The 25114-nt window shown below is 35.3% G+C and overlaps 2 protein-coding genes across 6 annotated transcripts in view; one reads left to right on the forward strand and one right to left on the reverse strand.

The window, feature by feature from the left end:
- The window catches only part of LIPK (lipase family member K), a 48777-nt gene that overhangs the window by 20454 nt on the left and 3209 nt on the right, over positions 1–25114 (forward strand). For 2 of the 5 annotated variants that reach the window (XM_079138326.1, XM_079138327.1), the window contains exons 7-10: positions 5097–5243; positions 7135–7206; positions 15143–15214; positions 18943–19770. In XM_079138326.1, the coding sequence (XP_078994452.1) occupies positions 5097–5243; positions 7135–7206; positions 15143–15214; positions 18943–19200 (549 nt within the window). In that variant the 3' untranslated portion in view covers positions 19201–19770. Of the gene's footprint in view, positions 1–5096; positions 5244–7134; positions 7207–15142; positions 15215–18942; positions 19771–22467; positions 22503–22835; position 25114 lie in introns of those variants that run through there. The other 3 variants (XM_079138328.1, XM_079138329.1, XM_079138330.1) reach the window with 3 other exon arrangements.
- LOC306660180 (chromobox protein homolog 3-like) lies at positions 21014–21815 on the reverse strand. The gene has a single exon (XM_079138372.1). The coding sequence runs from the start codon at positions 21792–21794 to the stop codon at positions 21243–21245; it is 552 nt and encodes a 183-aa protein (XP_078994498.1). The 5' UTR covers positions 21795–21815; the 3' UTR covers positions 21014–21242.

The following is a 25114-nucleotide window of genomic DNA, read 5'->3' on the forward strand; positions in this document are numbered from 1 at the left end:
CATTTTCTTTATTCTTCCTCTTATGAGTTTCAGGTCTCACATTTAAGTTTTTATCCATTTTGAGTTGATTTTTTTTTTTTATGGTGAGAAATAGAGGTCTAGCTGTACTCTTCTGCATGTGGATATCCAATTCTCACAGCACCATTTATTGAAGAAACTGTCCTTTCCTTAATGTGTGTTCTTAGCACCTTTGTTGAGATTTGTTTGCTATGGATTTGTGGGTTTACCTCTAGGCTTCATACCAATATCATGCAGTTTTGATTAAGATACTTTTATAATATATTTTGAATTCTGGTAGAATAATGCCTCTTGCTTTATTCTTTTTGCTCAAGATTATTTGGAACATTACCTTACTGTGGAGGAAAGATTGTGAAAAAAAATGCCTTTGAGAGAGTTTCTTAGCTTTTTAATTGTTGTTTCTTTCTAGTGGTCTTTGTAAGAGTGTAGAAGCATTCCTTCTTTGATAATGTTATTTCAGGTGACATGTGAAACCTTTTCAGGATTTTTCTCAAAGTTTTGGAAAGCTGTCAGCCAGGATCATGGTGTAATAAGACATAACATTTTTCCTTTAAAAAAAAATTAAGTGCGTGTGTAGAATTAAGAAGCTGTTGTACATTCATGATTTAATAAAATATTTCTAAAGGGGAAAAAAGATTACTTTGACTATTTGGTTTTCTGTGTTTCCATATGAACTTTAAAATATTTCCTACTTTTATGAAGAATGTCCTTGGTATTTTGATAAGGATTGCATTAAATTTGTGGATCTCTTTGGGTAGTGTGTAAACATTAACAATATTGATTCTTCCAATCCATAAACACAAAATATCTATTTTTTTTTTTGGTGTCCTGTTCAATTGCTTTCATCAGTGTTTTGTAATTTTCACTATAGATATCTTTCAGCTCTTTTGTTAAAAGTATTATAAGACATTTTATTTTTTGTAGCTATTTTAAAAGGAATTGCCGTCCTTATTTCTTCTTTTAGATAATTCTCTATTTGCAGGTAGAAACACTACTGGTTTTTGCATGTTAACCATGTATCCTGCAACTTTGTTGAATTCATTTAGTAGTTCCAATAGGTTTTTGGTGGACTCTCGGTTAGTCTTTTCTTTATGTAAGATTCTGTCATCTGCAAACCGTGATAATTTAAATTTGTCCTTAAAATATTGGATACCTTTTATTTTTTTCTTTTAACTCATTGTACTACTATATTGAATTAAAATGGTGACAATAAATACCCTTTTCTTGTTTAAGATCTTAGAAAACTCTCAGTTTTCCCCACTTAGCATGATGTTAGCCATGGGCTTTTAACATATGGTTTTTTTTTATATTGAAGTATGTTCTTTCTGTACCTAATTTGTTCAAAGTTTTTATCATGAAGTGAGGTGGAATTTTATCAAATGCTTTTTCTCTACCTATCGAGATGATCATGTAGTTTTTAGCCTTCATTTTGTTGATGTGGTATGTCATGTTTATTGATTTGGATAATGGTGAATCATCTTTACATCCCTGGGATGGGTTCCATTTGATCATGGTGACTAACATTTCACATGTGCTATTCGGTTTGGTTTGCTAGTATTTTGTTAAAGATTTTTCCATCTGCTTATCAGGGATATCAGTCTTTAGTTTCTGTTTTTGTTGTTTCCTTGTCTGGTTTTGGTATCAGGGTAACGCTGGACTCATAGAATGAGATTGAAAAAAGCATCTAGTTCTGCACCTTTCTTTGGAGACATTTTATTGGTGATTCTTGTTACTTTTTATTGCTCTGCTCAGGTTTTTTTCAGTCCTGGCAAGGTGTACGTGTCCAAGATTTTGTCCATTTCTTCTAGGTTATCAAATTTGTTGTCATATACTTGCTCATCATAATCTCTTACGATCCTTGCATTTCTGTGGTGACTGCTGAAATGGCTCCTTTTTGAATCTGATTTTATGAGTCTTCTTGTTTTTCTTAGTTTGTCTAGGTGAAAGTTTGTCACGTTTGTTTATGCTTTTAAGAAACTAGATCTTCATTTCATTTATCTTTTATGTTATGTTCTTTTTAAGTTTCTATTTCAGTTATTTCTGCTGTGATTTTTATTATTTCTTTTCTCCTACTAATTTTAAACCTGGTTTGCTCTTTTTTTTTCTAGTTTTTTTGTGGTGCAACAATAGCTTGTTCATTAGAGATCTTTCTGTTCTTTTGATGTAGGCATTTATTACTATAAAATTCCCCCTCTGTACTTGTTTTGCTCTATCTTATAGGTTTTGATTTGTTGTGCTTCCATTATCCTTTGTTTCAAGAAATTTTTAAATTATATTCTTGATTTCTTCCTTGATCAATGATAGTTCAGGAATAAGTTATTTAATTTCCATGTTGAGATTTGTTTTGTGGCCTACCATATGATTTATTCTAAAGAATGTTTCAAGTAGTATATTTCTTTTTATAGATACCATTAGTTATTTTGATTGTTCATTTGTTTCTATTAAATTCAACTCACATAAGGCACAGGCATAAGAATTTGAGTCAGACAGAACTATGTTCACATTCTTCCTCTATCCTTCATGACAGTGGACAGGTTATTTAACCATTCTAAAGCTTACTTTTCGCATTTATAAAATGGGTAGAATTTGTCAAGTTGGGATAGCCACTGACATAATATATGTTTAGGCATCACACCTGGTCTATTAATTGGTGCTTATTAATTATTATTTAGTATTATTAATTGTACTAGTCAAGCTTATTTTAGATTCAAAGTCAGAGTACTTTGTGTTACAAATTCATTCCCCTTTCTCTTTTTTCCACTCCCCTTTCTGCCCCTAAGCATTTATACCTATATGTTCTTGTCTCCTTACTATTTTTGTTTATAGCTTTCTTTGATCCTTTGCTCTTTATACTTGCTTTATAACTAAGGGGTTTTAGTACTATCTTCATCTCTTAAAAGAAGAACCTAAGACTAAGAAAGCCTAAGCAACCTGTCTCAAGTCACCCAGCTAATGGGATGACAGAGCCAAAACTTGAACATAGATCTAATCAGGCAACTCAAGGTCAGTGGTTTTGCTTGTATGTAATGGTTTCTCCACTTTTTCAAAGCCGAAGCTTAGGAGGAGGCTGTTGAGGACTGAATTCAGTCCGTGTTCTGCTTGGCAAGTCATGTATCCTTGCGTTCAAGACCACGTCTCCAGAAGAAAGGGTGACTTTTCTAATTCTCACAAATGTACTAAAAGACTTACCAGAGGAAGTCTGTCTCCTGACTATTATGTGACAAACATGCCCCCTCCAGAATTGAATTGGAATTACACCTGCAAGTTAGCACATTTGCCACTTTGGAAGTGCTGTCCTTCTGACTAGCCTGTGTTGCTATCCTGTCTTTTAGATTAGGGTGAAGGAGTCATTATTTGTCCTTGGATAAATATGCAGTAGGGGAATAAAGTCAGAGACTATCCTGCTAATTAACCCTGTGTTTGGAAAAGTTATCAGAACTGAGAACCAAGGCCCAGTGTGGTAGATATAACTTTTTCCTTTCACATAATATTTTCATGGTTGATTATTTCTATGTATTGTCTGTTTCCTTTTACATCTATTGTTTAAAGCATGCAGACAGTATTCCTAAATGAAAAATAAAATGTTCAATGATTAAAATTAGTTCCTGTCTTTAGTTCAGCTATTTACTCACGTGGCAGTTTATTTAAGTTGTCACACTCAAGAGCTTTAAAAGGATGTCAACATGTCCTTGAATGTGTACTGCTACTATTACTAAATTATCAGTTACACAGGGAGAGTCATAATTTGGTAAGTTAAAATTAATTATTTGATATCTTATCCAAGTGTCCTAGTAATTATGACAAAATGAAGAGTCAGTGTATTTGATAATATCTTCAATGTCCTATTATTATTTTCCAGAAGTAAAGAATTGAGAAATATGAACTGGTTTAATATTTTGTAGTTCTTGCCTTCTATTCCCTACATTTCCTTTTCTTCCCTCCTCTTCTATCTCCTTCTCCCCCTTTTTTTCCTTCCTTCTTTTTTACTTCCTTTCCTTCTTTCTCTCCTTCTCTCCCTCCTTTCCTCTCTCTCTGTATTTGGTACGAACAGAAATATTAATTATGTTCTGGTATTTTATATTTTGCATTAAAATTTCATGATGTATCAAATATTCTATTAAATAAGAATTCCCTCCCATCCTTCAATACAATTCTTGTACATAACCATTTTTGAAACTCAAAATTCAACAATTATACCTAATAAGAATTTACTGAATCCAGTTTACCAAAGATAGTATATGATTTTGTAGTACATTAGTGGAATAAAAAATAAATGCTAGTTATTACTGGTTTTTAGTTATAATTGCCCAGTTAGTAAAGAGTTCCAGGAGAAAGATATGCCAGTTTTTCTGTAAATGATATTTCCAAAAGTTCTAAGAGGTAAATAAGTCTTTTCTGTATTTACTTTATTATCCTAAGATTATAAAATTATATATTGTAAAACAAATGTTGGATTAATATGCATAGGGATTAATTATTAATTTATGCTATAATATGAAGGATTTCCAAAGTTCATAAGGTGCATTCAACTCACTTGCAACTTTGCCTGAAATATCATTAGAAGAGATTCATTTCTTTGTGTTAAGCATTAAAAGACCCCGGAAGGATTGGCTCACTAATCATAATAATAGCTATTGTTTGCTGCTAGGAACTACACAAGGTAGATTTTAAGCATCCTCTGTCATCTTTACAATGATTCTGCCTAGTGGATAAAGGTTTTCCCATTTTATAGTTGAAAAAATTCAGGGTAATAAAAATTAAATTACTTTCCTAAGTTATAAGAAGCAGAATAAGAATCAGATATGTTTGACTCCAAAGCTGTACTAATTTCCTATGGGCACTAGTCTTTCAGGGAGCATGCCAAAAAAATGCCCCAATTAAAGATTAATGGGAAAAGATATCAAGAGATGAGTTGGGAGGACTACAAAGACAAATTTAACAAAACTCTGGGTTTCACTGAGGACTAACACTGAGTTGATTGTCATCTCCTGTCCAGTGCTTGTCTGGATTACTGCTCATTTTCCACTGTTGACATCCACATTCATGAAATTTGATCATGTTTTAAATCAATCTTGCAGGTACTGTTTGGTGACAAAATGTTCTCCCCTCACACACTGATCGGCCAATTCATTGCCACCAAAGTGTGCAACCGGAAGATATTCCATCATTTGTGCAGCAATTTCCTGTTTACTATGACTGGATTTGATCCCAAAAACCTAAACATGGTATGTATAAATAGTAAAACTGGGAAAACAATCCTTTTGCTGCACCAAGATGATGGGTGTTTATTCTGGGTTGTATAGAAACCACATTTCAAGGTCTCTTTTTTGTCTCTGGGAATGTAATTTGTATGTTCCTGGCTTCCAACCAAGGTTGAGAATCTTAACCTGCTTTCATAGAAGAATTTGAGAAGAAGGTTTTGCTGCCAAAAATTCTCATCAACTCTTGCTGTTGGCTTAAAAGTCACAAATAAAAAGTCCTTCACTTAGATAAGGGCTATGGTTTTGAAGTTTAACTTGCTATTCCTAAGCTACATCTCAGATCTACTGAAGTAAAATCTCAGGGAGTGATTCTAGGCATCTGCTTTTTTTTTTTTTTTTTTTTTTTTTCCTTCAATTTTCCACATTTAAAGGTGATTTGGAAATGATTATTTTGTGGAACACTCATTAATCAAATGAGATAAAGTTATGGCTCTTCAATGACAGCTATAGCTTTTCTGTTTAGGGGAAACTAAGAGGAATTGGTCTTGGGGTTTTTGTCAGGTTACTTCTAACAACTGAGTCTCCTTTTTTCATAGCTGACTTGAAGAGTAAAAGGGAGAAAGACAGAAAGTTAGTTTGCTTCTCACTTGAGAGGAACCGTTTGAAACCAGAGGTGAAGAGAGTTATTGGTGGTCTCCATTTATCTCAGAGACTTCAACCCAGAGACTGGTTGTCCTGTCAGAATGATTAAAATTTTCCTTGCACTTCAGACTTTCACAAAAGGCTTTCCATGCAAAGTATGTCTGAGGCACCACCTTTGCACACTTCTCTTCTACGGTCTTGATTGTCTAGGGAAACTATACTTGCTTATCACTTATAGGGAAGCATCTCATGTAGATGAAAGCATGTTAGGTAGGCAAAGCTAAGTGAAAAGATCTAGAAGCAAACACAAAAGACAGTAATTTCTAAAGTAGTCTCTCAACTTGGCTGAATTTCATAAAGACTTCACAAAATAACATCTTTGGCTATTCATTAAAGGCCCTCCTTGTCTATGCACATAATGATATCAGCCTTTGTCTCATTGTAAGGACTGGATTATGCAATATTACAGTATCTGCAAGGCTGTTTGTTTTAATGAAGTGTAACTAGACATACAAAGTAGCTTTTATGGAATTTTGAAAAAAATGCACATGTTCAGAACTCAACTCTAGATATTTTGAGTTTTTATTCAGTAGTTTTGAATAGCTTATCAATAGGTATATATATATTTTTAAAACTCCAAAATGTTTCTAGAGCTCACTTTGGTAGAAAAATAACTCTTTGAAAATAACGTTTATTTTGAAAATAATGTAATTGAAAAAAATGAAAGAATACAGTGTTTTTTGTTTTGATCCACAAGAAATCTAAATATATTGAAGGAATTCTGTCCTACAAATCTCCAAAGAGCCCTATAGAATATTTACCACTTTGTTTTAAATCAAACAAACAAAAGGAAACATTCATACCTCTTCTCAGGGTTTTGTGGTCAAAGTTTTCTATGGATGGACTTTGGGAATTAGCAGGGTGAAGGTAAGTGTTGCTGAGGTTTTTAATTCCTTGACCTTCTACACTCTGATCTATGTGAGGAGTTAGGAAAGAATCAGTGCCTTATCTTCTGTCCTCAACCAATGGGATGCCCCCTGTGGGCCATATGAAGTCACTACCCAAAATAAAGAAACAGCTGCGGGGAGGAGAAAGTGCTTAAACAGGCTTCTTTGGTTAATATGGTAATAGGGTATGGTGCATGATTCTTTCCTAAATGACAACAATAATTATATTAATAGAACCAACAAAAATAAAAAGAAGTTATTAAATTCCTCCCAAATGTTCACTTGTGCTATGATTAGCCTGTAGATGAGAACTCATCTCTTCCCAGAGTCGCTTGGATGTCTATTTGGCACAGAGTCCCGCAGGAACATCTGTTCAGAATATGCTGCACTGGGCCCAGGTATGCATTTTCTGTCCCTGACTGACGGCATCTATACCCCTGTTGTGAGGTTCTCTGAGAGGACTCCCAGAAACTCACTGCAGGGCACCTGACACCATCCATCACACTAATGTTTCTGGAATCAGCACTAACTCTTCATTCTGATTTTCTTTGCTCCTCTCTATCTTCTTGTCTTCTGTCTGGGTTATGAACCTAGCTCCCACATATTGAGACTGAATTCTGATCCTTAAATTATTGCATGTTGCCTTTTCAGGAAAGGTTTTTATTTATTCTTTTTTGGAAATCACCATATCTAATAGAATTGTATATTTTTCCCTGAAAGACCTGTTCATTCTCCAGATGGGATATGAGATATTTTAAAGTGTAGAAATAATGTTTAATTCAGAGAAAATTAAATGCTGGGGAAGGATTTAAATAGATTGATAGTATGTATTTTTACCCTTAGTTAAATTTTTGTTTATTATATTTCTCAGTATTTTGTAGGCTCAAAGATAAACCAAGTTCAGGTATTATACCTTTCTTTTTTGTATTATTGTTTGTTCTATTTAGTTATACATGACAGCAGAATGCATTTTGATACATTGTACACAAATGGAGTACAACTTTTCATTTCTCTGGTTGTGCATGATGTAGAGTCACACTATTTGTGCAATCATTCAGGTATATAGGGTAATGATGTCTGTCTCATTCCACCATCTTTCCCACTCCTTTTCCATCCCTCCCCTCCCCTCATTTCCCTCTGCACAATCCAAAGTTCTTTTTTGTTCTTCCCTTATCCCCCCCCCCCCCCATTATGTTTCTGCATCCACTTATCATAGAAAACATTTGGCCTTTGGATTTTGGGGATTGTCTAATTTTTTTTGACTTTTTTTTAATTGTAAACAAATGGGATACATGTTGTTTCTCTGTTTGTACATGGCATAAAGGCATACCATTTGTTTAATCATAAATTTACATAGGGTAATGTTGTTTGATTCATTCTGTTATTTTTTCCCTTCTCCCCACCCCTCCCACCCCTCTTTTCCTTCTATACAGAGCTTCCTTCCTTCATACTTGCCCCCCTCCCTAACCCTAACTCTAACCCTAACACTAACCCTTCCATCCCCCCATTATGTGTCATCATCCACTTATTAGCGATATCATTCTTCCTTTGGCTTTTTGAGATTGGCTTATTTCACTTAGCATGATATTCTCCAATTTCATCCATTTGACTGCAAATGCCATAATTTTATCATTCTTTATGGCTGACTAATATTCCATTGTATATATATACCACAGCTTCTTTATCCACTCATCAATTGAAGGGCATCTAGGTTGGTTCCACAGTCTGGCTATTGTGAATTGAGCAGCTATGAACATTGATGTGGCTGTATCTCTGTAGTATGCTGATTTTAAGTCCTTTGGGTATAGGCCAAGGAGTGGGATAGCTGGGTCAAATGGAGGGTCCATTCCAAGTTTTCTAAGGAATCTCCACACTGCTTTCCAGAGTGGCTGCACTAATTTGCAGCCCCACCAGCAATGTATGAGTGTACCTTTCTCCCCACATCCTCGCCAACACCTGTTGTTGCTCGTATTCTTGATAATCGCCATTCTAATTGGGGTGAGATGGAATCTTAGGGTGGTTTTGATTTGCATTCTCTTATTACTAGAGATGTTGAGCATTTTTCCATATGTTTGTTGATTGCTTGTAGATCTTCTTCTGTGAAGTGTCTATTCATTTCCTTAGCCCATTTGTCGACTGGATTATTTGAATTCTTGGAGTAGAGTTTTTTGAGTTCTTTATAGATTCTGGAGATTAGTGCTCTTTCTGAAGTATGATTGGCAAAGATATTCTCCCACTCTGTAGGCTCTTTCTTCGCATTGCTGATAGTTTCCTTTGCTGAGAGAAAGCTTTTTAGTTTGAATCTATCCCAGTTATTGATTCTTGCTTTTATTTCTTGTGCTATGGGAGTCCTGTTAAGGAAGTCTGGTCCTAAGCCAACATGTTGAAGATCTGGACCTACTTTTTCTTCTATAATCTGCAGGGTCTCTGGTCTGATTCCGAGGTCCTTAATCCATTTTGTCTTATTTTGCATAGCATGATATTCTCCAACTCCATCCGTTTACCTGCAAATGCCATAATTTTATTCTTCTTTAAGACAGATAACATTCCATTGTGCATATGTACCTGTTTTGGTCAACTTTTCACTGCTGTGACTAAATCTGGCCAACACAATTATAGAGGAGGAAAAGTTTACCTGAGGGCTCACGGTTTCAGAGGTCTTAGTCTGTAGAAGGCTGGCTCCATTCTTCAAGGATCCAGGTGAGGCAGAACATCATGGTGGAAGATCATGGCAGAGGGAAGCAGCTTGCATCATCAGGAAGCAGAGAAAGACTCCACTTGCCAGTTACAAATATATACATTCTCAAAGCCACACCCCAATTCCCACTTCCTTCAGCCATACCCTACCTACCTCCAGTTACCACCCAGTTAATCCCATCAGGGATTAGCTCACTGATAAGATCAAGACTCTCAAAATCCAATCATTTCTCCTCTGAACCTTCTTACATTGTTTCGAATGTGAATTTTTGGGGGACACCTCACATCCAACACATAACAATACCACAGTTTATCCATTCATCTATTGAAAGGCATCTAGGTTGGTTCCACAATTTAGCTATTGTGACTTGAGCTGCTATAAATATTGATGTGACTGCATTACTGTAGTATGCTGTTTTAAGTGCTTTGTATATAGGCCAAGGAGTGGGATAGCTGGGTCAAACGGTGGTTCCAGTACAAAGTTTTTGAGGAATCTCCATACTGCTTTCCAGAGTGGTTGCACAAATTTGCAATTCTACCAGCAATGTATGAGTGTACTTTCCCCCCGCATCCTTGCCAACATTTATTGTTGTTTGTATTCTTGATAATTGCCATTCTAAATTGGAGTGACATGAAAGGTTAGAGTAGTTTTTATTTGCATTTCTTTGATTACTAGAGATGTTGAACATGTTTTCATGTATTTGTTGATTGATTGTGTATCTTCTTCTGTAATAGCTCATTTATTGATTGGGTTATTTGTATTTTTGGTGTTAAGTTTTTTGAGTTCTTTATAAATTCTGGAGATTAGTGCTCTATCTGAAGTGTGTGTGATGGAGATTTTCTCCTACTCTGTAGGCTCTCTCTTCACATTATTGATTGTTTCCTTTGTGAGAAAAAGCTTTTTAGTTTGAATCCATCCCATTTGATTCTTGTTTTTATTTCTAGGTTCTTGATCCATTTTGAGTTGAGTTTTGTGCACTGTGAGAGATAGAGGTTTAATTTCATTTTGCTGCATATGAATTTCCAGTTTTCCCAGCTATCTTTTGTTAAAGAGGCTGCCTTTTATCCATTGTATATTTTTGGCACCTTTGTCTAGTATGAGATAGCTGTATTTATGTGGGTTTGTCTCAGCGTCTTCTATTCTGTACCATTGGTCTACCTGCCTATTTTGGTGCCAATACCGTGTCATTTTTGTTACTATTGCTCTTTAGTATAGTTTAAGGTCTGGTATTATGATGCTTCCTGCTTCACTCTTCCTTCTAAGGATCACCTTGGCTATTCTGGGTCTCTTATTTTTCCAAATGAATTTCATGATTGCTTTCTCTATTTCTATGAGTAATGTCATTGGGATTTTAATTGGAATTGCATTGAATTTGTATAGTGCTTTTACTAGTATGGTCATTTTGACAATATTAATTTTGCCTATCCAAGAACATGGGAGCTCTTTCCATTTTCTAAGGTTTTCTTTAATTTCTTTCTTTAGTGTTCTGTAGTTTTCATTGTAGAGGTCTTTCACCTCTTTTGTTAGAATGATTCCCAAGTATTTTTTTGAGGTTATTGCAAATGGGAGTTATTATACCTTTCTGAGTCAAGAATATGCATGTGTGTGTGCATATTCATTCTTTCATTGTGTAAACTTTGCCTACAATCTTGACTTTAGTCTCATATCTTTTGAAAATTGGAGCTATGTGTGTGTGTGTGTATATACATGTGCATAGGTATATACACACGTGTATACACACATGTATATACACATGTGTGTATATATGTACATATACACATATCTATCTCTACATTTCAATATACATAAAATTGTATATATATTTATAAAATTCTCTGTGTATATGCTGTGTGTGTGTGTGTGTGTGTGTGTGTGTGTGTGTGGTGTGTGAGAGCCCTAGGAATTTGCATTTTAACCTACATACAAATACATATGTTGCCTACTTTCAAGTGGAGAATCACTGTTAAAGATAGTGTGAAACACAGTTGTGGGTTTCTGAAATGCATTGAAGAGTTGACTTCTACCACACCCTTTGGTCATGATAGTCAGCTTATATAACATAGGCTGATTTTATAACACACACACACACACACACACAATTTATCATTCAATACATTATACATCTCACAGTTGACTTCTCTTAAAGAGAACTCTTCTTATTTGATGGAAGGTCTTTTCTAAAGTAGAAATAAATAGTGCTAGGGATAAAATATTTGATCAAAAGATATGTAGATAGCTAGGGCAAGAGTAATGATCATAATGATATTACAGATTGAGTATTCCTAATCCAAAACTTGTGCTCAAAATATTTTGGATTTTTGGAGTTATTTTGGACTTAGAATTATCAGATCGGGGGTGCTTAACTGATAATGTCTATGCAGATATTCCAAAATCTAAAAACTCTGAAATGTGAAGAAATTCTGGTTTCAAGCATTTCAGAGAAGTGACACTTGACCTGCAGCTATATTAGTGAAATTAGCTACTTGTCAAACTTTACTAAGTGCCACATGCTATATATAAAGTACCCTATTTAATCTTCACAGTCCTATGAAAAGAATGTCATTGTCATTGTCATTTCACTAATATTTTGCCCTAGATAACAGATTTAGTCATCCATTAAACATGAATAGAAAACAGATTCATTTGATGCTAGAGCCCAAGTCCCTCAGTAGTATTTTCTGTTACTCTCCTTGCTGAAAACTTGCAGATTTCAATAACAGCACATTGCTGCATCCATCAATGTAAACTATAATGGGAATAAGTTTAAACTGAACATCAGGATTAAAAATCTGAGATTCAAGCTTAGAAAAAACTCTTAGTGTAGTCTAAGGATCATTTAATAAAGTGCTTGTGGTAAATGTATGTGAAAATTCTCTGCTTCCTTAATCCAACATGGGTGACAAACAACAGAAAAAAGGAATTACTAAATATATGGTTGTTTCTATTCTATTTGAAGTTTAAACACCAAGATTTAAAAATAGTTATTATGCACACTTAGCCCATGGTTATATTGGACAAAATTGTTTAAGGATGAGGAATGTGGTCTTAATAGCTTAGACTACTTGATGAAGATAATAAGGTACAAAGTTGTTTAATAACAGTAATAGAAAATTTTAGTGTTGGAAATATATAGCTGGTACCATTTTAAAACATATATGTTTACTGTATTAGTCAGTTTTATGTTGCTGTGACCAAAAATACCTGACAAGGCCAATTTAGAAGAGAAAAAGTTTATTTTGGGCTCATAATTTCAGAGGTCTTTCTATGATCTTCTGACTTCATTGTTCTGAGCCCCAGGTGAGACTGAGCATCATGGCCACAGAATGTGGTGGAAGAAAGCTATTCAGCTCTTGGCAGCAAGGAAGCAGAAGGAGAAGGAAAGGATCTTCAGGGAAGATGAACCATTCCAGGATATACCCTCAGTGACCCATAGCCTCCAGTCAGACCTTCCCTGCATACAGTTACCACCCAATTACTCCATTTAAACTAGGATGGACCGATTAGGTTACAACTCTCATAATATAATCATTTTACTTTGAATATTCCTGAATGTTCAATAGACAATGGCACAGGATAAAGATTCCCATTCCAAAAGGGAGGAATGGGGTATAGGAAGAATGAATGGGACTAAAACAAGACCAAAAACAAGTTGATCCAACAATCCTGTAGTGCTATCCCTGGTATCAGGGGCACATGCACTGAGATATCCTCTCCAAAGGGCTTTGGTAGCCTTGCCCCTTTTTCATCCTTTTCCCCTGCCTGTTGCAGCCCATGTGACCTCTCTCTGCAACCAACAGCTTTCCTCAGCAGTCAGTTCATGTTACTGTCATCTTTTAATTTCTGGGATTTCCATTCCAGTTTTGGCTTCACCTTCACAGCTTAATGCATTTTCTTCTCAGAGGCACCCCACAGGGACTTTCACCCTGATACACTTTACCTGGCCTCCTAAACCTTCCTTTAAAATCACAGTGGAAGCCTCCTGGATCACCTAAGTCCAGCATCCTTAATTCCTGCAGAGCCAGCACCATGTGAATGATGCCAAGGTCTGCTTCCAGCTGAAGCAGTAATCAAGTCCCCTTGGACTGTGGCTTTAATGACCTCCAAGTACCTGGGTGGATGAGTATGATGAAACAACTTCCTAGGCTCCCCTGTGTGAGAAGAGTGTCCCCATGATTGTTTCTCAAGGGAATTTTTATTTCTATATCTTTGAGCCTGTGATTGGAAGGTCTTTTCAATTCCTGAGATGCACTCAAGCAATCTTTCTTATTGTCTGTATGCAAAGTACTTAGCATCTCCTTAGTGACCATATCTCTTTAACAACCATAACTTCCTTGGCCCTGGTTTTACATGCACTTTTCTGGCCACACTACAAGCTTTTTAAAACATCCTTCTCTGCTTTCTGATCCTTATTACAGTGAACTTGGCTTAATGTTGTCAGAAATATCCATGCCACAGCCTAAATGTTGTGCTGTCCTAAAATTTCCTCCCCCAGATTAATTAGTCCATCACCTTTAAATCCAGACTTATTCAAAGTCTCAGGATAAGGGCAAAATGTAAACACATTTTTTTGCCATAATATAACATGAGTGGCCTCTAGTCCAGTTCCAAATATAATCTTTGTTCCTCTATGTAAGCTCATGAGCACAGTACTGTCTACATTCTGGTTTTCTGGGTTTCCACCAGAATCACATATTAACTTCCACTACTAAATTGTCTCTAGCCTGCATCTCCAAACTTTTCCAAATTCCTCCTGCAAGACAATTCCCATGGCTTCTGAAGCACAGGGTCAGGTTAGTCATAGCAACAAACCCACTTCTGGTACTAATTTTTGTGTTAGTCAGTTTTTTGTCATTGTGACCAAAATACTCAACAAGAACAACTTATAGAAAGAAAAGTTTATTTGTGGGCTCACAGATTTGGGGGTTCAATCCATGTCAGTTGATTCCATTGCTCTAGGTTCAAGATGGAAGGGTGTGGTGGAGGAGCACTGCTCCACTCAAAGTGTCTAGGAGGCAGAGAGAGGAAGAGAGGAGAAGGGGCTGCAGGGAAGATGAAACCTTTTAGAACACATCCCTAGTTATTTACCTCATCTAACCACATGGTGTCTGTCTATAGTTACCACCTAGTAAATTTATGGAAACTTACTTAGGTTGGATGGATTAGTTTACAGCTCTCATAATTTAATAATTTCATCTCTGAATATTCCTGTATTAGCATAAAATCTTTTGGAAGATACCTCATCACCCCAAATTTTATGTATCTATAAATATACATTATAAATATATTAAATATAAATCTAAATATATAATATGTATATATATATATATAGCCAAGATATTTAACATTTTTTACATTCTTTAAAATTGTTTTGATATGCAATATTGTAACATTTAAAGGCATTGCTTTCTGAGGATTTTCACTGGAAAGATTCAGGAGAGGAAGCAGTTTTGTCAGTTCTGTGAATTTGTATCCATTTTTCATAATTTTTCCTATTTGACTGACTTATTGAAATTTGGCTTTTGTACCTAAAGAGTTGCAATATCAGCTTTCTTTGTAAATATCTTGCTTGCTAACTTTAAATGTACACTGTTTTCTTATATCATTTCACTGTGTTTATTACTTTTGTTTTATCTTAGGCAGTTAATTCTGGTCAGCTCCAAGCCTTTGACTGGGGACAGCCTGATCAGAACATGATGCACTTCCACCAGGTATAATAATAATAATCATAGTCAGTGACATACCAAACATGAACTAATAAAAACAGTATCCACTTCTTAAGTACCTACTACTTCCCATTCACTACCATGGATCTTGCTTATTGCTGCTATCACATGTTGTTTATTGGGTCTTGTCATGTGTCATATAATTATTTCTCATCCTCACAAAGATCTTGCAAGGTAAATAATATTATTGCCATTTTTCCAGAGGTGTTAAGAGGTTAGATAAATTGCCACAATTATTTAGCTAGCTAATCACCAGAATGGGACAACTAACCAGGGATTCCTGAATCTAAAACTATGTTTTTCTTCTACTACACTTATTCTTTCTCAAGATACAAAAACTCTCACCATTTAATTAACACTACATTTTGAAGAGTGAATTAGAAATACACAATCTTTGTTTTTAAAGCATATTTTCTAACTTCTATTCCATTTCTGATAAACTTTGTTCTAATAGTTTTTGATTTATGTCATTTACTAAGTACTTTTTAAAGACCTATATACAAATGGATCATTAAAGATATATCAAATGGTATGCCTTTATCCCATGGGCAAGCAGAGAAACAACATGTATCCCATTTGTTTACAATAAAAATAAATAAATAAATAAATAAAGAAAGAAAAAAAAAGATATATCAACCAAAATCATCACCTTTAGGAAGGTACTGTCTGCTAGAGAATGGTATATCAAAATATTTTTTGACATTACCTATGGAAACTTTTAGAGCAAATATTCTATATTAAAAGAAAATATATGTTACTGTTCTTGCTACTTTTCCCCAGTATATAAGGGAATTCACTAATTATTTTGACTTCTTGAATATAGACTAAGTTCAAACTGAACAAGTGGTCATCAAGTATGCATAAGTTTTTTAAATCTATGATATGGAAGCTTCAAAATTTTTAAGATGACAATGTTCAGTGCCACCGTAAAAACTAAAATAGTGAATATGCCTAACTCCAGCATATTCACTATTTCCAGCTGGAAAGTAATCCAGCATGCTTTCCTCCTAAGCTGCTATAGTTAGAAGTATATGTGGTTCAGAGTGGGGTGCCCACATACATTACATCAACATGCTATTTTCTCTTGCAATTAGTGAATTCTTTGTCCTAGCAAGAGTGTATGGTTTCTTGAGGAAAAGTCGTCTAGTTGATGACCTCACCTTATAAGACTCTGAGACCTGCTTGGATGAAAGCTGGGTAAAAGCTCTCAGACCCACTCTGTGCCTCAAAGCTTGCTGGTGTTTACTGCTTTATCATTGTGCTCACAGATCCCATCAAAATTATGCCTGCATGATGACTCAGGTTCAGAAATGGGACTTTGGCTTGGAACTTTGGGTGGGGGAAGGAAAACCCCAAACAGAAGATGAACTACATACATGTTTAAAAGGCAATAACCTTAGCCACAGCTGTAATTAATAGCACCATAAATTAGGCAGATGTAATTAACAATGTAATCACCAATAATCCTTTTTTTCTAAGAAAGTAACTCATTTTTAATACTTATACAATTTTCAAGTGTCCACTTAAAAATAAATTTTAAAATATTCCTGGCAAAGATATGCCAGATATAACTTAAATCCAAATTTTGATGTTCATTTTTGCTTTGACATTTTCTAGACATTCACTTTCAGTCTTAGTAAAGTAATTAAATCATTGGATTGAAGGAATTCTGATTTCAGGGACTCTCAGACCTACATTGTGCCTCAAAGCTTGCTGGTGTTTATTGCTGCCCCTCTGATGCTTTTTCTATTCTTTGTCATTCTATATCTTTGAATTTAAATATTTATGCTTTATATTCTGCTGTCAAGAAAACAGCAATCAGAACAACAAACATGCCTCTTCTTTCATCAGTTGCACTTTAGGGCCTGCGAGAGCTTTCTGGAACCCATCTTCCTTGTACATACCACTGGTCAGTGCTAATCTGTACTTACTTCTTTCTCTGCTCTTTGTTTTGCCTTCTCAAAACCACATTCTCATTTACCACCTATTCTTAAAGCTCAGATCCAAAGCCTCCTAAAACTAGAGGGAAGCAGGACATGCTTACAATATTTAGGAATGCAAAGACCCAGGTAGCAATCCATCAACTGACAGAAACATCTGATGTGGCTATACCATGGGGTCTGCTTAAATTTTGCTCTCCTAAGAGAACCTGAGGTGCAGTCACCCCCAGGCATGTTTCTGTTGTTCTAATCTCTCCCAGGCCATGGTCACATCTTCGTTACAATCTACATCTTCCTCCATCTTACATCTTCCTCCTAGTCTATTTGTCACAAATAAGTATTGTACTACTCAGCTTGGGCTGCCAAAATAAATGCCATAACCTGGTGACTTAAACAATAGGAATTTATTTTCTGTCAGTTTGGAAGGCTGGAGGTCTGATGGAGGTCTGAGATCAGGGCACCAGCATGTCTGGGTTCAAGGGAAGGCTCTTTGCCTGGCTTGCAGATGGCACCTTTCTAATACTCACATGGTATTTCCTTTTTGCTTGCTGAGAGAGAGAGAGAGAGAGAGAGAGAGAGAGAGAGAGAGAGAGAGAGAGAGAGAGAGAGAGAGAGAGAGGGCATCCTTACCTTTTTATAAGATTCTCAGTTCTATATAGTTAGGTACACACCCTTAGGACCTGATTTAACCTTGATTGCCTCCTAAAAGCCCTATCTCCACACCTCCACAACCCTCACATTGGGAGTTAGGGCTTCAGCATATGAATTTGGGAAGAATACAAATTCAGTACACAGCACATAATAATAAGAAGCTATTTGAAGTAGACAGTTATTCAGTTGCAAGTAGCAGAAACCAACTCTATTTGAGATTTTAAAAAATAGTACTGCATACTGAACTCCTAAGTAGTACTTGACTGCCAATACCCAGGAACTTAAACACAACCAAGTCTCCCTCTTCCTCTTATTCTTCCTCTCTCTTTTCCTCTTCCTCTAACTTTGATCTGAGATGCTTATTTCCATTGTTAGGCTCTTTCCAACAAAGTGCTGAGAGGGTAACTCATATAGTTCTAGCCATCAGAAACCCAAAGAAAAATCCAGTATTTTCTCAGTAGCTCTGGTAGGAAGTTCCAAACTAACCTATGACCCAGATTTGGTGAAATGCCAAGGTATCATTCAATCACTGTGGCAGAAAAATGAGGGATTAATTGACCAGACCTGGTCACTTGGTGGAGGTTGTGTTGAATCAGCAAAAGAAAAAGGGTAAGGGAAAATTTGCTGGAGTTAAAAACTATTTCTCTGTAGCATACTGGCTTCTTCTAAAGCCCATATTTCAAGTTTGTTTTCATGCATTAGTTATCAGTACTCCCCAAGAAGATGCTGATATACAAGTGTCAACAAAGTCACTGATTCCAAATTTCTGCATATAATGGGATAGTTTTCCTATTCAACAATTTGTAAAGATGCATTCTCAGACTAAGTGAAACTAGAAAGATGATCCCCCACAGAAATAAAAGTCTTCCTCTTGGATTGTTTTCTATTTTCCAAAACTGCATGCCAGGACTATGATGATTGTTGTTTATTTATTTATTTTATTCACAATGCATATTATTGCACAAAAGTGTTTTCAAATGTTTTTAACATTTTAATGTTTACAAATCAAATGTCTCCAACCTGCACACTTTGAGCATTTGAAAAACTTGCTTTGCAACAGAGTTAATGTCACTTTTTTAATGTTTTTTTTCCTCCCCTCTCCATCTTTTTCATCATACTTAGCTCATACCTCCTTTATACAACGTTACTAAGATGGAAGTTCCAACAGCCATGTGGAGTGGTGGACAGGATGTTGTGGCTGATCCCAAGGACATTGAAAATTTAATCCCTAAAGTTGCCAACCTCATTTATTATAAGGCGATCCCACACTACAATCATATGGATTTTTACCTTGGACAGGATGCTCCCCAGGAAATTTATCAAGACCTAATTAGGTTAATGGAGGAATGTTTACAAAATGAAACACACCTTTTTCTCTAAACATATGGGTTTTTGTAATAATAATGAAGTGCACTGACCCTAAGGTGATTCCCCAATGATTTTCACCACTTGATGTTCCCTCCCTTGGAGGGCAAATAGGATCTGAGTCTTCCATCTAGCCAAGAGAATTTGCAAAGATGCCATACTTTTGGTTAGATTCTACTAAGTTGAACAGGTTGATAGATGTCATTCCATAATTACATTGCATTATATATGAATCCATCCAAGCAGACTGGAATAAGAGAATCTTCCTGTTGGCTTGAGGAAATAAAGGATGTGTGAGGAAACCACATTGTAAGAACAGCATATGGCTTCTAAGACCTGACAGTGGCCTCTGCTGGATAACTAGCGAAAAGCAGGGCCCCATAGTCATATGGCCACAAGAAATTGAATTGTGCCTGAAACCTGCTGCTTCTTGGAAGCCCGTTCTTGCATAGCAAAGCCTCTTACTGAGAGACCAACCTTGCCGGCAGCCTGTGAAACCCCGTGCAGATGACCAGCCATACTATGCCTGGACTCCTCACCCACAGAAATAGTAAGATAATAAATGTGTGGTTCTAAATTGCCAAATTTGTGGTAATTTGTTATCAGAAACTATTACTAATAATTATTATTGTTGTTAATATATAATAATTCATATGATAAATATAATATTTAATTCATTATATTAGTTCTATTCTACATCATGTTATTATATGATCTTATATAATTTGTTACATACAACTTATCACATTTATAATCTATATCATATTTTTATACTATATATATGGTATTGTTCTATTTGGCTGAAAACTTGATAGACCCCATTCATTATTTTACTTACTTCCCTTTGGCCAGATAGATGACCTTCCTTGAGCATTTGTTTTGCAGATCTTCTGGTGATTGATTCACTCAGTGTTTCTTTGTCTGAAAAAGTCTTTTTTTGTTTTTAAAAAGGAATATAAAACTATTTATTGACCAATGTTCACCAGTATATATACAATAAAGTAAACAATATACAGTTGGATAACATTCTGATTACTACAAAGTTATTTTCCTGGGTTGTGTTGAAACAGTAACCCAAACACTGAAAAGATTGAGCCTACATGTAAGGAATGAATTGGGGTAAAGAAAAAACATGCAGGTCAATAATTTAGACTATAAAAAATTCCTCACCCATTTATGTGAGCAGGTTGTAAATTGCCAGCATCTCTAGCCATCTGATCAGGTTTCCATGAGCCAAATCTTAAGACATTATGAGTTTTTAGTACAGAGATTTCAACTTTAAAAAAGGAATGGCTAACTAGAGGAACCCTTAAAATGTCTAATTAAGTCTTGCTAATTAAGACAAACTAGGATTTGTCTAGTTTACTTGTCTGGGTGCAGAAGTTGTTGATAGTATTTTTCCTTTCAGAAATTTTGTAAATAAAACTGCTACATTTATGTGACTATAAATGTAGATTTAATGTGGTTGCTTTTAATTATCCAATTTTAATTACAGAATCATTTATTTAATCTGAAGGGTTATGGTTTCAGGAAAAATTTCAATTTAACTTGAAGTGACTTATAGGTTACAGAGAATGATGGCATCTCAGGAACATGGTTTTACACCCATGGTATTTGTTTTGGTGAATGTTTAAAAAACAAAAACCATTATGTAAGTATTTTATGTACACATGCACATACACACACACACACACACACACACACACACACACACACACACACACAAATAAAACCCCCAGAATGATCCTTAGGAATATGAGTAAATCTGAGTAATGACTGTGGAAAATTTCCCTAACTTTTGGAAAAGCAGAGGAAATATACCATCATATCAAATGCTCTTTCCTGATAAAGGAAGCAACTACAGAAAGCTTTTATTTGTTCAAAGTAACCAGTGCTACTGATGCAAAACAAAAAAATAAAATGCAACAACTCCCCCAATACTACTTTCAAAACCAACATATCAAACTTGATTTTCATTAGAATGTAGTTATTTTTTCACACTAGTAAATCAAAAGCCAAGACCCAGATTTTATATATATATAAAACAATGCAAACAGTTATTGAGCTTCATCTTCTGGACAAGAGTGCCAAGTTAGTCTCTCTTCATAAAAAGCAATTACAATTTGAGGACACTTCATATTTGCTTCTTTTGCCAGCACCAAGTCTGCCTCATCTGAATCTTTCCATTTCATGAGAAACATCAATTCTCCACTGCTATCTGTAGCACCAATTATTCGTTCAGGATCAAGACCTCTGGCAAAGCCTCTTGGTTTGTCAGCAGCATCTCTTTTCTTCTTTGACTTGCTATCATCAGATTCACTGTCAGATAAAGATTTTCTTTTGGTACCATCTTTTTCTTTACCAGCTTTTTGAGAATTAAGAAATGCTTCAATTAACTCTGAACAATCTAAATTTTCTTCAGGTTCCCAAGTACTGTCAGCATTTGTAAATCCCTTCCACTTCAGGAAATATTCTACCTTTCCATTTACTACACTCCGGCCTAGTACTTTTTCCACCACAAATTCTTCAGGCTCTGCCTCTTCAACTTTTTTACTCTTTCCATTCTGTTTCTTTCCTAATTGTTGCAATGTAGTTTTATTGGAGGCCATTTTTTTTTTTTTTTTTTTTTTTTTTTTTTTTTTTTATTGTAGACTTGAAGAGCTATTATTCACCACCTCCAATGCTCCAGGTCACAAAACTGCAGCATCTCCCTGAAAAAGTCTTTTTTGGCCTTCATTTCTAAAAGAATGTTTTTAAAAGACTAGAATTTTAGATTGACATGTTTCATAGTTGGTTTTTTTTTTCGGGACTTTAAAAATGTTCATCGTCTTCTGACATGAATCATTTCTGATTCATCTATGGTCTCTTATCTTTGTTTCTTTGTATGTAATGCATCTTTTTCTTCCCCCTTGTCTGCTTTTAAGAGTTTCTGTTTATCAATGGTTTTCACCAATTTGATATGGTTTTTGTTCCCTTCTTAGAGTTTGCTGAGTTTCTTGGACCTGTGAATTTATAGTTTTCATCAAATTTGGAAATTTGGGGGGTATTATTTCCTGAAATAGTTTTTATATTTCCACTTTTTTTCTGAATTTCTAATTATATGAATGTTAGAGCACTGTATGCTAATCCAAAAGTCACTGAAATTGAGTGTTTTCTCCTGTGTTTTTCTTCTGGGTGCTTCATTCTAGAGGGTTTCTGCTCTCATGTCTTTGCATTTGCAGGTTTTTTTCTTTCACAATGCTTAAACTGCTATAATTACATATGCTGGTCTTTGTATTTTAGATTCTGTGTTTGCCATCTCTAGAAATTCCATTTGGGTGAGTTTTATATCTTCTGTTTTTCTTCTCCATATTTCATTTTTTTTCTTTAAATCCTTGAGTATAGCCCAGCCATGTTTTAGCATTATTTAAAAATAATTTCTGCTTATGCAATTATCTTTGTTACAGAGTGTTTTCTATGATTTTTTTTTTTTTGTTATGGTCCTTAAAAATTTTTTATTAGATGCTAGACATTGAATTTTGCATTGCAGAGTGCTAGATTTTCTTTTATTCCTTTCAAGAGGATTGGAAATTGTTGGACAGTAAAGCAATCTATTTGCAGACAGATTTGATCATTCTGACACTTGTTTTTATCTCTTCAAGGAGAGATAGGTCTAGCATTCCTTCTGCTCTGAGGACTTATGCCCTACTCCAAAGGCATGTACCTTCTGAAGATTCTACTCAGTGCACCTTGTAAGCAAAAGTCTATTTTGGCTCACAGGAATTCAAATTCATCCCTACGTGCACTATTTACATGCTAGGAATTGTTCTGTATGCAGATCCTTGGTACTGTTCTTTCTCTGAAAGTTTCACTTCATTCACCCTTGTGTATTTTATCTTTGAAGGTGCAAATTATAATTTAGCCCCAGACTGAAGGGCATGCCTCTCCATGTTTCTGGAGCTCTTTCTCTGCATTGCTCTCCCACTTTTTTTTTTTTTTTTCTAGCATTCTGACCCACAAATTGTGTTGTTCTCATCTTCTCGAGTTCTGACCTTAAATTAACCAGACCACTGAGCTTTTTGGGTTTTCCTTCCTCTGCTGCCATCAAGGAAGAAAATCATGGTCTTCATGGCCTGTGTTTTGCTTGTCTTCCTCTCTGGGATCACAGTCACAGTCTTATACTGCCTGATGTCCAATGTCTGAAAATTATCTTTTATTTTATTTATTATCTTGATTTCAATGTCTAGTTTTTATGGTGGGATGATAATTTCAGAGTCTATTATTCCTTAAAGATCGGAAACAAAAGTCAAGATGCTTTTAAAAGGTTATAACACTCAGCTATGCCTTACCAGTATAACTTGACACCTGGAAGGTAACTATAAAAAATTAACACATGCCTATTATAATTTTAAGTTTATTTTTATCTAAAATTTTATTTCTTACTATTATTATGCTACAGAAAATTCTTATGTAAGCCAACCCTTTAATTTTAGATATAAGCCTAGACAGTCATAGAGTTTGGTGACTTATCCACATTATCTAAGTTCATGAATAAAATAGGATTAGAATTGTATCTCCTAAATACTCATTCATTATAGTACTTCTACCACACCAATCTTTACTCTTTACAAAGACTTTCTGCTTCCTCTCCGATATCTCTAATCCCAAGTTTTTCTACTCATCTAACTTCCTCTAATATCCTGAAATAGTGTTTTCACAAAGATGTAGTTCTGGTCCCTGTTTTTCCCATCTGCAAAGTGGAGATAGTGTTAGTATCACTATTATTAGATTTCTGTGGGATAATACATTGAAAGAATTTAGAACAATGCAATGACTCTCTGCTTTTTCTTTTATTCCATCAAATCCTAACCTCTCCGCCTGTCTTTCAAGACTTTCCCATAATCTGACTCTGCCTGTTTTTACAAAGATAATTGTCTCTGCTTCCTAACCAGGAATGCACATCCTCCATTCAAACAGATTTGTATCATGTCTTCTCACACATCTCCTTGACAGGATTTGCCCACACTGTTGACCTTAAACCAAATGGAGTCAAATTAAAATTAAGTCCCAACATTGCATATCTCAATTAAGTAGAATTTTATTTCTATTGCTGTATCTTGGGAAAATTCCTTTTCAATTAGTAATTCATTTTTAATAGGAATTTCATGGTACATTACCATCACTATCACCACCCATATCAATTTAATATTTTTAATTTGATTATGCACCCCATGTTCAGGGATCTGAACACAAACAGCTTCTAGAAGGGAGAAAACTTTTCACACTGAACCAGTTTTGAATTCTACCATAATACAGCTTTGTGCAGAGATTGAGCAGTCAAATGTCTCCACAGTGACAGTGTGTCTTTTAATCCCTGCAAAGATGTTGACCCCAGGAGGGTAGCAATAAAAATAACTAAAACTATTTAGCATTTCAGTGACAAAGACATGATACTGTCATTCGGATAAAATTTAAGAATTAGTAAAAAATCTGGGTCTTGAACCCAGAGTTATTTGTATCCAAGCCCCAGGCTCTTAACATGTCCTTCTCTTGTTGCTCTGAAGATATAAGTGAGAATGTCCAGAGTACCCTAATCAGGGAAGGGTAATCAGGGAAGAGTACCCTAATCAGAACACCTGGTGTTGTGAAAATTTCTGGGGATCTGTACAGTGATCAAGGACATAATTTAGAGTAGATTATAGTTAATAGAGAGACTAAGACAAAATTAGTGTCACAAGAGCTAGAGACTGAAGGGGAGTGGCTGAACCAACAACAGGGGCCAGGAATGAAATAGGTAATGTTGGGACAAAATAGGAGTGTAGATACATATGTAAAACAGGTTACACAAGTTCTGAGTCAAAACAGGTTGGCAGAGAACAGGGCCAGGGTTGCTGGCCTGGTAGTGTTCGTTGGAAAAACCTGTCAACAGATGTGTCATGATGACTTTTTC

The sequence above is a fragment of the Sciurus vulgaris genome (assembly GCF_902686455.1).
Source record: "Sciurus vulgaris genome assembly, chromosome: 4".
NCBI lineage: Eukaryota > Metazoa > Chordata > Mammalia > Rodentia > Sciuridae > Sciurus > Sciurus vulgaris.